We start from the raw sequence: 15,148 nt of genomic DNA, 5'->3' as shown, positions 1-15,148 counted from the left end.
AAGGAAGGAAGGAAGGAAGGAAGGACATTGCAGCATGTATGGCGAGGGTCCGGGATATTTGAGGGAACACCTGCTGCCAGCATCAAGCTCCCTTCGTCCAGTGTGCTCCCACAGGGAGGGTCTTCTCAGGGTGCCGCCGGTAAAAGATTGCCGGCGAACGACACCCAGGGGTAGGGCCTTCTCAGTGGGCGCGCCTGCCCTTTGGAACCAGCTGCCCGCGGAGCTTAGGACTGCCCCCAACCTCTGTTCATTCCGCCGGGACCTGAAGACCTGGCTCTTCGAGCTCTCTGGCCCAGGCTGAGAATTTTTTAATTTTTAATTTTAACTGGGTTTTTATTTTTTCTCAGGGTTTCATTTAATCTTTTTAAATTTGTTTTAACTTTTGTATTGATTTTCTTTTAAATATCCTGTAAACCGCCCTGAGTCCTTCGGGAAAGGGCGGTATATAAATCTAAATACATAAATAAATAAATAAATAAATAAATAAATAAATAAATAAATAAATAAATAAATAAATAAATAAATATGTATATTCTTGTTGTAATACATTTTTGTGCTTGGAGGGCAGAACTATATATAGTCTCACAATGCTGTGAAAAGGGCAGAATAGAGTAAGCATGTAAATTCCAAGTCATCTATAGCTTTTAGATGGAACGTATGGTAGAAACATGGAAGATAAAGCCCTTTTCCTTGTAATATACCCTCTCTCAGCCCCTATTGGTGTGGGACAAGCATCCATTGGTTTCCAATTGGGAACATCACTCTTAATATGAAACTTCTTTGGACTAATACAAATTTTGTAACAGACCCAACACATGCTTCAGAGAAGGAACCATGGCAGAAAAGGTTCTTTTCCTTGGTCTTGCCAGACAACATTGCTGGCTAACAAGTCCTGAATCTTCCTACAACATACCCCTATAGCCAGATCTGATGGGATGAGTAGATGTAACTGGGGTTCCTCAAGAAACCTGGTCCATGCTACTAGGATTGTACAATTTTTGCTAGCTTTTTATGGTTGTTATAAGTTGTCCAGAGTTATGCATGGACAAATAACTCTCAGGAATTAATAAACACATTTTTATTTTTTTCAGATTTTAGATTTGAAGATTTCAGATTTTCAGAAAAGAAAGAGCTTCTCTACTTAGCTCACTATGGCCAGGACTGCCCATTTAAGGCAAAGCCATACCTTATAATAATAGATAGATTTAGGGTGGGCAATAGCAAATGACTGTAAGTTATATGGATTAGTTATTTTATCTATCCTAAACATTTACAACTTTTGACACAAGCTGCTGAAACTGAAATAGGAAATATGCAAAGTTTCCCTTCTCTCAGATAGACTTTTACAATAGACTTGTAAATATGCATTTAAACTTTTAATAATTTGCATAAATGTTTGAAATAAATCACTTTCTGTAGCCTACTTTATAATACCAGTGGGGGTTTTTTAGAATATTGGATATTGAATGTGAGTTTTGTGTCTGCATTATTTATTGCTAGTTGAAGAACTAGACTGGTAAGTGGCAACTGCATTACTAGGTAGGCCTGTGGAGATTATTAGCCATCCAGGTCATAGTTATCTGAAAGGTGCTTTTTCAAATGTCAATTGGACTATTTGTTCCTTGAGGAAGAAGATATTTTTACTTCTCATCTAAAAACCTTCATTCATTCTGGCAGGATGGTGGGGGCTATGGAGAGATTATTCTGACAGGATGGGAGGAGGTTGGAAGGATCATATTCCTTTGCAGTCATCTGATCTTAGTATTCTCCCTGAGAATTCTTGAGCCACTTGGGGGTTTATCTGTGCCCTCAGGGTCACCTGTATCAGAGTGCAATTGCCTGTGGAATCTTCTTGGCACTGCTGCAAGAGCTGCAATGTGGACAGAAGATAGAGAGCTGTTCAATGTTAACCTGAATGCCCTCTTTTACCCCTCTTGCAAACCAATGGCCCTCTCTATCCAGAATGTCCATTACTGTCCAGAATATCCAGTACTAGGAAGGGGAGTTTTTCCAGAATCCACAGCTTACAATTCAGTTCTCTCTAATATTAGAGAGGCGAACCACACTATTATTTATTTGCTCTTTATAATAACTGGGACATGTTATGATCTCTTGCAACAGATCCTTTTCTAGTTTTGGTGGAGCAGTGGGCTAATGCCTCCTTAAGTAACACCAGCTGCCTGCAATTAGTGCAGGTTCGAGTCCCACCAGGCTCAAGGTTGACTCAGCCTTCCATCCTTCCGAGGTAGGTAAAATGAGGACCCAGATTGTTGGGGGCAATTAAGCTGACTTTGTAATAATGCCGCTTGGGGTGTGTGTGTGAAAGCCCTAACAAGCAGGCATATACATAGAATGAAGGCTACTGCTAAGCTTGTAAGCCGCCCTGAGTCTTCGGAGAAGGGCGGGATATAAATGGAATTAAAATAAAAAAATAAAATAAATAAATAACTCAGATGTTTGTGGGTTTTTTCCCCCCTAACCTTAATAATGGATTTTCAGACACAGATAAAGACAAAGGCATCTTTTCAAATAGTGGGAAGCATTCAATGAAAGAAATATGATTATTTCCTTTGTGGTAAACCAGCAAGTGGATGCTTATTGGTTCAAAAACCTCCCATGCGAATGAAGAGAGAGTCTTAGCTTCAAAATGTAAATGTTCATAAGGGAAATATTTTGGAAATGATCTAGCCTGAGAGAAGCATTACCAAATACCATTGGATGGAGCAGGATAATTAAACTCTTGCCTAAATTGTCCCCAAAGTCCTGCTGCAATCAAGAACATTGTAACGTAACTTTGGCTGACTGCTCCCAGTACATTTAGCAGTTTGTGTATGTAACTGTGAAATCGTAATATTTTTGTGTGAAAATTGGAACAATATGCCAGCAGATACATCTTAGATCGCTGGTTTTCACTTTTTTGCCCAATTTCTTATTTCTAGTTGTCTTTCCATGAAACCCATGAGCATCTTCTCTGATCACTTTTTTCTTTCCCAAAGAGCTTTAAAATTCTGTCAGCTTTTTGTTGTTTTATAGACTTTTGAAATTGTAATTGCAAGGATTTATTGCAAAATTATTCTTTTATCACCATCATATTGTAAATGGTCACTAAAAAGGCAGTCACAAAACAAGGATTACCTGTATACAGACTACTTAAAATACAACATTTGAATTCATAATGTGCTCTTCTTATCTCATCAGAAGTGCTCCTATGGTATTGTGACCTTACCACAGGGTCCCAAGCTCAAAAGAATTCGATCAGCCAGTTTCCAATTTGAAATGTTTTGCACATCTTTATTAGAAAAACCCAATTTCAGACTTCCATCACCATTGAATGACTGTGGTCCATGTAAAGTCGCGTGCTTCACATAGAGACGGACACAGAGCTGGGGTAAAGATGAGTTTATTCTGAACAGAACGAACTGGGGAAACAGGGAAGCCTGGTGTCTATTTGTACCTGCCCAGGTGGATGGCATCCAATCAGTTCAAACCTGGGCTTCCTGCCAGTGCAGGTGACAATGGGTGTAGATCCTGGCTTCCCACCAGGCTGACCATGCCTGGGGCTGTCAACAGCTTAAGTCATTAGGCTTATCCTGAGTGAGCAGTTATCGCCCGGAGCTGTCCAGTCCCTCTGCTGATCTGCACCATCAGCCTCCTGCTGTGCTGTCCTTTGTGTATGCTGGGAGGCATACACTGCAGTCCAAATGGTCTAAATTTCCCAGTCTAACTGTTTCACATGGTTCTTGTAAGAATAACATAAAAAGCACTGGTTTGAAGGCCTGAGAATATAAGAAGAACAGTGGCAAAAATAGTATAAGAATAAGTAAAGCTGATTATGTACCATCATATTTGCTACCTTGTTCATTCCAATACACAGATGTATGCTTGTGTTAAAGATTTTGCTTTTGATACAAAGGGCAACTTGGAATCTAGGATATGTGAACTAATCTCAGTATTACATATTTAAGGGGTCATTAGGATTTTCAGGAAAGATTCTACTGCATATCCTAAGAATTTTGGTCCGCTCCACCATGGCCCAAGGAACAGTTTGAGATATACCCACTTATCTATTCACCCTAACCTTAGCCCTCTTGGAATGTGGCATGAATGGATTTGTGTTTTCCTTTCCCCCACCGTTTTACTTTTTGAAATGTATGCATTAATGGTATACTTAATTTACCATGTTATTGTATTTTAATTGTTCTGTTGGAAAACATTTAAAAATATACTATAATAGATAGTGATATGCAGTATCTGAAATAATACAACATCTAGTAATGCTGAAATCTCATCTTGAAATAACAAAGTCAGGTGAGAAGTGCTGACAGCAGCAAAACCAAAATGAGGCCATTGAGAAACAAGAAGAGAAATATTAGTTTCAAGGGAACACTGAAACTTGTAGAAACACACATATTAAGGAGTTGTTGTTCCCTATCCTCACCCCACATATTCTCCACTAATGAGAAATGATCATAATCATTGTAAAATTTATTATCTCAAATGGAAAAAACCCCTTAAATTTGTAGTGCAAATGCCATCTCGGAGAGAACGGATAATTAGGACACCAGACTTAAATACCTGAAGTTGCCCACTCAATTTACATATAATGATCATTGTGAAATACCTGTCTATTTCAATCACCTTTTGAGTAAAGAGCTTGTCTTTTTAATAGCGCAAGCTATGAGGTGCTTGAAATGCAACTTGCAAACACTTCAACATTGTTATTAAATGTAAAGGTTGGAGTCCATGGTGCTTGTTAAAATAGAATTCCTTTATTTAGTTTAAGGAGTCTGAATTATCTTGTTTGAAAAATGGTTTAGTTCACAGTAATATTGCTCAGGACATATTTTTTAACATATAGGCTGTATAGTTCAACATCTTTCAGGTAAGCCCTAGTGTTGATGAACATTTATACCTTCAAACTACTACATAATTTGGGGCACAGCAAGAAAATGACCTCTATCACCCTTAACTTGAATTGTATTGGTGGACTAGAAATGCTCTAGTGGCAGAAAGTGAAGAAGAACTAAAGAGCCTCTTGTTGCAGGTGAAGAAGGAGAGTGCAAAACTTGGGTTGAAACTTAACATTAAGAAAACCAAGATCATGGCATCTGGCCCTCTCAATTCTTGGCAAATAGATGGGGAAGAAATGGAGGTAGTGACAGATTTTGTTTTCCTGGGCTCCAAGATCACTGCAGATGGGGACTGTAGCCAAGAAATTAAAAGACGCTTGCTCCTGGGGAGGAAAGCAATGGCAAATCTAGACAGCACACTAAAAAGCAGAGACATCACCCTGTCAACAAAAGTGCGTATAGTCAAGGCTATGGTCTTCCCAGTTGCAATGTATGGCAGTGAAAGTTGGACCATAAGAAAGGCTGAGCGCCAAAGAATTGAGGCCTTTGAACTATGGTGCTGGAGAAGACTCCTGCGAGTCCCTTGGACTGCAAGGCGATCAAACCGGTCAGTCCTAGAGGAGATCAATCCTGACTGCTCTTTAGAAGGCCAGATCCTGAAGCTAAAACTCAAATACTTTGGCCACCTAATGAGAAGGAAGGACTCACTGGAGAAGAGCCTAATGCTGGGAAAGATCGAGGGCAATAGAAGAAGGGGACGACAGAGAATGAGGTGGCTGGATGGAGTCACTGAAGCAGTAGGCGTGAGCTTAAATGGACTCCAGAAGATGGTAGAAGACAGGAAGGCCTGGAGGAATGTTGTCCATAGGGTCGCGATGGGTCGGACACGACTTCGCAGCTAACAACAACAACAAGAAATGCAGTGGCCAACCTCACCATATGCTCATTACCATATTATGGGATAAGCATATCACATCTGTTCATGACTACAAATTCTTAGTTTCTAAAAATTTTATGAATGCATATTGAAAAACAAGACAGAGTAATAAGTAAATTGTAATTGATCATAATATTCCTGACCAAAGCATTACACGAGTAAGCACCACAGACTGGAATAATTTCTAAAGAACCTGTAATTTATGTAATGGTATATGGGAATTTAACTGAGACATACATGCAATAATGATAACCCTGAAAGACAGTATGGCAGCAGAATCCAATGCAATGTCACAGTGTCAGGGCCCAAATTCTAAAATGGGTTTTGCTCCCAAGAAAAATACAGAACAGAGGCCAACTAAATAGAAGAAGTTACCATTTCCCACAGCTTTCATATCCTGACATTCCAATCTCAGTGGGGGGGAAAAGAATACCTGTTCATCTTGTTAGCTGAATTTATAACCAAGGCTTGTATTTTCAGCAACTGATGAGAGGAATTGAGACAGAGATTCAGTCAGGAGTTCCAGAAAAATCTGTCAAAAAAATTCAGCTAACTTGATGGGCTATCATGCAAAATACTGGGGCACAAAGGAAAGTCCATGTATTTTGCACCTTTCTGAATTACAACCTGCTTTTCACATGTTTTCTTTTCTGCAGCACAAATATGCCACACTATTTTCAGAGGGCATGCCCTCATGACAACATCTCCATTTTATTATCAGCCAGTTGTGCTGAGCAGCCAGAAGTCAGCAATGAAATAATTATTCATTGTTTCTAGTATTTTATTCTTATCCCAGCTCAAGACTCTTCTTCCATCTGGTTGCTGGCCTCTCTGCCTATTATGTGGTGCTATTTTGACTGTAAGAAGACCAGAATCTTAATGTCTATAGCTATTTAATATGCTGCATTTAAGAGTAAATATGTATCTACTAAGTTACTAATTGGCTGCTGTAAAAAATTAGCAATGATAACTACAAAAGTCACCCACACCCTTTCTTAAACTCCTTCACTTCAATAATGTTTATGTAGTAACTGCATCTGGGCTGACCAAATCTGGAGAGAGCAGCCAAGAAAGACAAACATCTCAAATTCTTTGCCACCACCTAGTGCTGGGCTGGCTTTTAAATATTGATCTGGTAAAGAATTAAGTGGCAAATAAATTGATTTATTTATTTATTTTTATTTTTATTCCATTTATATCCCACCCTTCTCCGAAGACTCAGGGCGGCTTACAAGCTTAGCAGTATGATGGCAATTATGATGGCATAATTAGGACATGCAACAATTGTTAAGAGCCGTGATGGCACATTGGTTCGAATGCAGTATTGCAGGCTGACTCTGCTGTCTGCCAGGAGTTTGATTCTGACCGGCTCATGGTTGACTCAGCCTTCCATCCTTCAGAGGTTGATAAAATGAGGACCCAGATTGTTGGGGGACAATATGCTGATTCTTTAAACTGCTTAGAGAATGCTATAAAACACTGTGAAGTGGTATATAGGTCTAAGTGCTATTGCTATTGTAATAGACATTCTGTAGGGAAATTGATAGTGGCCTCTTCCACAATTGGCAGGACTGGAATTTCAGGAAAGAAAATTACCAATTGCTATTCTTATAGGACATTTTACATCCTGCAGGCTACATCGGGCCAGGGATGGTCCCAATCTGGCCCAAAGTGTTGGCGCTGTAGATGGTGGGGGACAGGGTGGCATCAGTGGTAGGGAAGGGGTAATGGTGGCAGTCATCCCCAAAAGTCCCAGTTTCTCATGTGTCCCCTTAGGAAAATTAATTGCCCACCCCTGTTTTGGGTCACACAGTAGAGTTGTAAAAACAACCATTCAGCAAGCTCTTTTCCAGTTGATATTAAGGCCTTGCTGGGAGGGCATGCTGACATGGTTTTGTACAAGTTCTGAAAAGGGAGGGAGAGTCAGAGAAAATGGTTGTGTTAATGAGCCATAACAGCTGAATGTGTCTGCGTCTGTGTTAGTGCTTAATTAGAGCTACATTGTTGCTGAAGTAACAGACTCAAGAGGTTTCCTGTTTGAGGTCCAATAATCTGCTGATAATCCCAGAGCAAATAAAAATGTAATCTGGGACTGATTCATTTATCATGCCAATGTTGAATGATAAGATTATTCTATATACTATTCTCTTTGAATAGTATATCAAGTACAATGTTCTCAAAAATTTAAGTTGACATATTGGCTATGGATCAAATGTGCTACTGGCTTATAAAGTAATCATTGCATCCATGACAGTATTAGGTAAGTGACCACTAACCATCTGTTTTAATAGTAATGGTCCTTTTGCAATTTGTTCTTGTTTCCGAATTAGAAAATACAAATTTTCAGCTACTTTAATTTGTTTAAAAAGATTTGGCACTTGCAACAGATAGCAAACTCAAAGGTTGACGTTTGCCATTTGGGAATGTGTTGACGTACAAGTTCTACAGGAATAATGTATGCTGTACTGTGTAAGGATGTAAGAATCCACTTCCATAGTATTGCCAGGAAAACTACATAGACCTGTCAAGGTCAACTTGAGGAAGATACTTTCATTCAAAGTATTGTTAATATGTAAATTTGTCCTTTTAATTCCTTAACTAATGGAACTATTTGAAACTGAAATGGTGCTTTTCAAGAGCTGATCCTTCTCTGTGTAGATATACATATCTATGCTATATTTGGATAATTGTTTACATGTGCTGAGAAAACTAGACTTGCATATTAGGAGGAAAAAGTGATAAATGAGCATTTGCACTTTCATGATATTATTCTTTGTAGTATATTGTCATTTATTGAATAATTTCATTGTAACCTATAATAGGAGTTTCCAACCTTGGCAGCTTTACAACTTCTGGAGTTGAAGTCCACAAGTCATAAAATTGCCAAGGTTGGAGACCCCTGATCTGAGAGTTGCACAAAATTCTAATTATTTAACTGGATGCATGACAATGACAAAATAGAGTTGTAGGTTTTTTAATGACTTTTTTCCCCCAAAATATAATGTTCAGATTCTTTTCAAATTATCTGCATCATTAATTTTACCAATCAATATGCAAAAACTATTCTTTTTTGGCACCAATCTACAGTTGAATAAATCAACCCTTTCTTTTAACAAAGAAAAAATAAATCAAATGCAATTTATTTGTAAATCAAAGGAAAATGTGGAGTAATGGTAGTTGTTCTTCCACCCTTTACTTTTATGTTTATTTAAACTGTTCAGATTACTTCACATACACACAAACACACACACACACACACACACAAAGAGCTTTTGTTTTTTTTAGTAATAACAAGTCAGGCTTTGGGGTCAGCATCTTCTCTAAAAATAGATAATGAAAAAAAATCAGACCAGTAATATTAACTTTAATCTTATCTGACTACTACTCTGTGTTAGAATTGTGCTGAATACATATGTCAAGGCAAATCATTAACATTAAAAAAAAATCCAAGTTCCCTAATAAGATAATGTTGTTGTGATAGAAGTTTAAAATTATAGCATACATATTCCAACGTTAGTACCTCTAAATAAACATTTCACAGTTTATCTTTCTGTCACATTATGTGACAAGTATATAATATCAAATTCAAGAGATGCCTGCTATGGATAATTGCTTGTTTTTCTCTAGGGTTGTTTTTTTGTTTGTTTTGTTTTTTTTAAATTTATGGCTCATTTTGCATATGTGCTTTGAAATACAGCAATATGTTTCCAAGAAAAAAATGCAGATAAAGCTCATTTTCTCCTGGTTTGATTTCCCCCCCCCTTAAGAGTATTTTTTTCTTGTACAGCAGTATCCTGATTGCAGCTTATATCAAATCAAATCACATCTATTACAACACTGGGATCATGGTTAAATTATTTTTGGATTTAGAGCCTATATATATCCTATGTTCCATATATTAAATACTAGGCAATACAATACAATCTTGGCAAGAAGAGTTTCACAATTAACATAGATACAGTAGATGATAGATAGATAGATAGATAGATAGATAGATAGATAGATAGATAGATAGATAGATGATAGATAGATAGATAGATAAAAGGTAAAGGTTACCCCGCACATGAGTGCTAGTCGTTTCTGACTCTAGGGGCCGGTGCTCATCTCCGTTTGAAAGCCGAAGAGCCAGCGCTTGTCCGAGGAAGTCTCCGTGGTCATGTGGCCAGCATGACTAGACGCCAAAGGCACACGGAACGCTGTTACCTTCCCACCGTAGTGGTCCCTATTTTTCTACTTGCATTTTTACGTGCTTTCGAACTGCTAGGTTGGCAGAAGCTGGGACGAGTAACAGGCGCTCACTCTGTTATGTGGCACTCGGGATTCGACCCGCCAAACTGCCGACCTTCTGATCGACAAGCTTAGCATCCTAACCCACTGAGCCACCGCGTCCCTAGAGATAGTTAGATAGATAGATAGATAGATAGATAGATAGATAGATAGATAGATAGATATAATTATATAAATTACCTTTCTTTGAATTATCCATTAGGAAAATAGTGAAGTATAATAGCTGTTCTGATATAAATGTTCAACATTACCAGCAATAATTTATAAAAAGCCAAGCAAACTATGGCTACTTTAATGATTCCAGAGACCACTGTATTGCCAAGTGTTCTTTCCCATCATGCACTGTGAACATAATGTTCTTTATTATAAAGGACAGTCTTTTCTTTTAGAAAACTGTCAGTTGGATTTATTCATTTTTCAAAAAAGTTGAACAAACTTTTGTCCTTTATTTTGGCCATTTAACTTTTACCACACAAATGGTATTACTTAATGAACAGTCTGGTTGCAGAAATCCTTTCTATTACTTGCTTCTTCGTGTCTTGTCTTATGGTTTTTAGATATTTTTATTAGAATATATCAGAATATATGTTCTTGTGAGTTTTTCTTGATTTTGTTTTTGAATTTTCCTTTGTAAAGCAGTTATGAACATTTTTTAACCCTTATCAACCTCTTTCAGATTTGATCTTTTTCAAGATTATCCTGTATTTCCAAGAAAATATGCCCACTGTACTAATCAGTCAGTTGTATATCTAAAACAAAATCTACCTTTCCATTAATGTGATTGTGTGAAGAGCTGTCTTTGCATAGATGTCAGGGTTAGGATGGCTTTGAGTGCATATGCAGTTCCTGACATCTTTATTGGCCAGTAAAATATATCAGTGAAATACATCACTGAGTTGAAAATATATTATCTCATTTTATTGGAGGGGAGGAATAATTTAAACAATTACCATGAAATCTGTTTTCTATAATACTTGGTCAGATTTTTCCAGCATTTAGCTTATAGCTAAATAAGTTCTATCTCCTTCCCAGAAGAAATACAGTGTACCTAATTAATGCCCTTAAGCCTTTTTAGTGTTTAGAAAAGCTCATAACATTATGATAGAAATGCCTTCCATTATGTACGTACTTAAAGGATATGTGGAGAATCTAGATAGTATAATAAATATGGACCACTCCTGAAATTGCACTTTAACTAATAAGTTAGTTCATATTCAGTTCTTCAAGTTGATATGTTTATGCAACTCTGTTACTTGTATTTATATTTGTTACATTCAATGTACTCAGCATCATGGCTTAGTATTAAATAAAATCCTCTGTGTAAGAATACCACTGTAACACATCTAATTTTCGTTACAGGCACAGGTAAATCCAATCAATGTTACACCACCAATACAAGCTATAGATCAGGATCGCAACATCCAGCCTGCTTCTGATCGCCCAGGGATACTCTACTCCATCTTAGTTGGTTAGTATTTGATAATTTCACTGTCTCTCGCAAAGACTGCAATAGGAGGAGGCAGGCAAAAATTATGTGGGGAGTAGAAAACTAATGATGGATTCATAGTGAGTCTGTTGTATATGGGGTGTTGTTCTAGGCAAATACCTTTCTGCATGGTTCCTAAGGGTCTTGTTTATTACAAATTATGGAGATTTGGCCCCTTCCTTCCTTTGTTTATAATAAAGGAAGTAGATGGAAGAATCTAACAACATTCTGTTGTGTTGCACTAGTAAAAGAAAAATCATAGATTTAACAAATAAAACATATAGATAAGAAATCTATCAGTATGGTTTTCCCACTGATACATCAGTGGCAATATGCATGAAAACTAAGCGATCTTTTTCTATGAAAGATTTGTACTGTCTCTTCTGATGATCAGAACTTAAATTCAATTCTTCAGTTATCACTTTTCCTCTGAGTAAGTAGGTTTTGAGCTATCTTAGGTTATCATAGCACAAGAAGCTATTGCAAAAGATCCCAGGATTCCCGATCTTATCTCCAGTTAAATGAAGGAGATTCAAAGTGATGAAAAAATTTGGAGAACCTCTGTCAATCTGAATTCTGGGCTGTAGATACTGTATTGGTCTGTATTGAGTGATAGAAAGCAGTTACGTTTATTCTTTATTGTGCAGTTAAATATCTCCATATTTACATGTTGCATTTAGTGGTAATCTCTTCTCAATTTCTTGGGCAGCCAAGAACATATTTGTCTTACATTTATTTCTCATTGCTCCACTGTGTTACAATTCCATTGTAAGTAATCACTGCAATTAGCAATACTTAGATAATCAACAGTAGCACTTGTTGAAAATTAACTGCTTAATTCAAAATAATGCTCAAGACTGGCACCACAAAGATCTAGCTAAAGGGTAGACCTTTGAATGCTTGAATTTACTGTATTTTTTCCAGGATTTAACAAGGAAAAAAATAGGAATGCTGTTTTGAGTTAGTAGTTGCTGTGGTACATGCCTCTTTTACAGAAGAAACATTGGTTAAGATTAAATATTATACCATTAAATGGAACAAAATGGATTCCTGTTTTAATTATTCAACATGTAAGGTAAAATATAGCTTTCCTTTTGTATAAAATTTGAGATGATCAGGACTTAATTTCTATTTGAATTTAAGTTGGGTCATTTCATGATGCTATACCTTAGTCTGAATTGGCTTATTATAGAAAAAGTAGAAGCAATAGGGGTGCTTTGCAACAACTGCACAACCATCTCCAACGTACAATAAAGGCTGAAGTTACCCAATAAAGTTGTAACAAATTATAACAAAAGTATCTTTCTGCAATGGAATCAAAATAGAGTATTTGATACTACCTAAACAGAGGATGAAATAGTGTTTCAAAAGATCTTATGGGATGCCATAACATACACACTAATATGCCAAGCATTTCGTAGTATAAATCCAAAGTTCATCAGTAAGAACCAAATAAAATATACCACCCTTAGTAACAGGGATAAATAACATTTTCACATTGTACTTTCTTGAATAAAGTGAGTGCTACATATATTTTAAAGCAACAAAGAATCTTACGAAATTTTAGAAAACATACAGTATTTGTTATGCCACAATGCTTTTGTGAATTGTAAGTTATTTGATCAGGAAGAAGGAATATTTCTTGCCTCTGGTGAACCGAACTAGGGTTCACAAAAACATATGCTCTATTGTGTTTATGAAATCTTACAGTTGCTGCAAGATTCTTTGAACTGGTTTTCAATCATAAGATGATTTCCTTGCCAATAAGGGGCAGGGTATCCTGAATCATCAAATTTCATGCCCCCAATATTCAGGAGTCCTATGAAATATGATGCTGAGCATTATCCAAAACCCATTTGCTGCCCTCTGCTCAGAGCCAGCCCCCCAGGTTTAACATTTACAGAAATCTGTTTCAGTCACTTTAAGGATGTGTTGCTAATTTTAAGCTTTCCAAGGTCTAGCATCAACAGATAGAAGCCCGAGCTACTGCTTTTCATAGGGCTTTTTGATTAGCTGAAGTGGCATCACCGTAGCACTCCTTCTTAACAAATTTCATTTAAATCAGTTTCTAACATAGATTTCTAAAATAGTTTTCTCTGTCCCTCCCCCAAAGTTTAAAGAAGAGCACAACTCCTCTTTTACCCACTGAACAATTCATATAATTATATGCCTAGGTAATTCAGATACAATTTTGCAAATTGTATTATTTTTGCTCCCCTTCATGGATTACTGCCTTGTCGTGGCGAAGGGGCTTGTGTAATTCAATGAAGCTATGAGCTATGCCGTGCAGGGCCACCCAAGACGGACAGGTCATAGCAGAGAGTTCTGACAAAACGTGATCCACTGGAGAAGGAAATGGCAACCCACTCCAGTATCTTTGCCATGAAAACTCTATGGACAGTACCAAAAGGCAAAACGATATGACGCTGGAAGATGAGCCCCTCAAGTCGGAAGGCGTCCAATATGCTACTGGGGAAGAGCAGAGGGCTAGTACTAGCGCCAGAAAGAATGAAGCGACTGCGCCAAAGCCGAAAGGACGCTAAGCTGTGGATGTGTCTGGTGGTGAAAGGAAAGTCCGATGCTGTAAAGATTTTTTCTCCATAGGAACCTGGAATGTAAGATCCATGAATCAAGGAAAGCTGGACGTGGTCAAACAAGAGATGAAAAGACTGAACATCGACATCTTAGGTATCAGTGAATTAAAATGGACAGGAATGGGTGAATTTAATTCAGATGACCATCAGGTATACTACTGCGGGCAAGAATCCCTCAGAAGAAATGGAGTAGCCTTCATACTCAATAAAAGAGTAGGAAAAGCAATACTGGGATACAATCCCCAAAAAGACAGAATGGTCTCAGTTCGAATCCAAGGCAAACCATTCAATATCACAATAGTCCAAGTCTATGCCCCAACCACCGGTGTTGAAGAGGATGAAATTGACCAGTTCTATGAAGCCCTACAGCACCTTATAGAACTAACACCAAAAAATGATCTCCTTATCATCATGGGGGATTGGAATGCTAAAGTAGGAAGCCAAAAGATAACTGAAATAACAGGGAAGTTTGGCCTTGGAGTACAAAATGAAGCAGGGCACAGGCTGATAGAATTTTGTCAAGAAAATACGATGGTCATAGCAAACACTCTTTTCCAACAACCCAAGAGACAGCTCTACACATGGACATCACCAGACGGTCAACACAGAAATCAGATTGACTATATGCTCTGCAGCCAAAGATGGAGAAGCTCTATACAGTCAGTAAAAACAAGACCAGGAGCTGACTGTGGCTCAGACCATGAGCTTCTTGTCGCAAAGTTTAGGCTTAAACTGAAGAAAGTAGGGAAAAGAACTGGGCCACTCAGGTATGAATTAAATCATATCCCTGTTGAATATACAGTAGAGGTGACAAATAGATTTAAGGAATTAGATCTGATAGACAGAGTGCCTGAAGAACTATGGATGGAGGTTCGCAACATTGTACAAGAGGTAGCAACTCAAACCATCCCAAAGAAAAAGAAATGCAAGAAAGCAAAATGGCTGTCTGAGGAAGATTTGCAAATAGCTGAGGAAAGGAGGGAAGTGAAAGGCA

General features: G+C 37.7%; 1 protein-coding gene across 1 annotated transcript in view; it reads left to right on the top strand.

Moving 5' to 3' along the window:
* Positions 1-15,148, top strand: part of PCDH15 (protocadherin related 15) — a gene marked incomplete at its 5' end in the record, with an annotated part of 435,974 nt that overhangs the window by 132,123 nt on the left and 288,703 nt on the right. Inside the window, one exon of the mRNA XM_081330024.1 lies at positions 11,434-11,542. Coding sequence (XP_081186150.1) covers positions 11,434-11,542 — 109 coding nt within the window. The remainder of the gene's footprint in view (positions 1-11,433; positions 11,543-15,148) is intronic.

This window comes from Vipera berus (assembly GCF_964194415.1).
Source record: "Vipera berus genome assembly, chromosome: 5".
NCBI lineage: Eukaryota > Metazoa > Chordata > Lepidosauria > Squamata > Viperidae > Vipera > Vipera berus.
The sequence above is the reverse complement of the archived record's forward strand: the minus strand, read 5'-3'. Positions and strand labels throughout refer to the sequence as shown.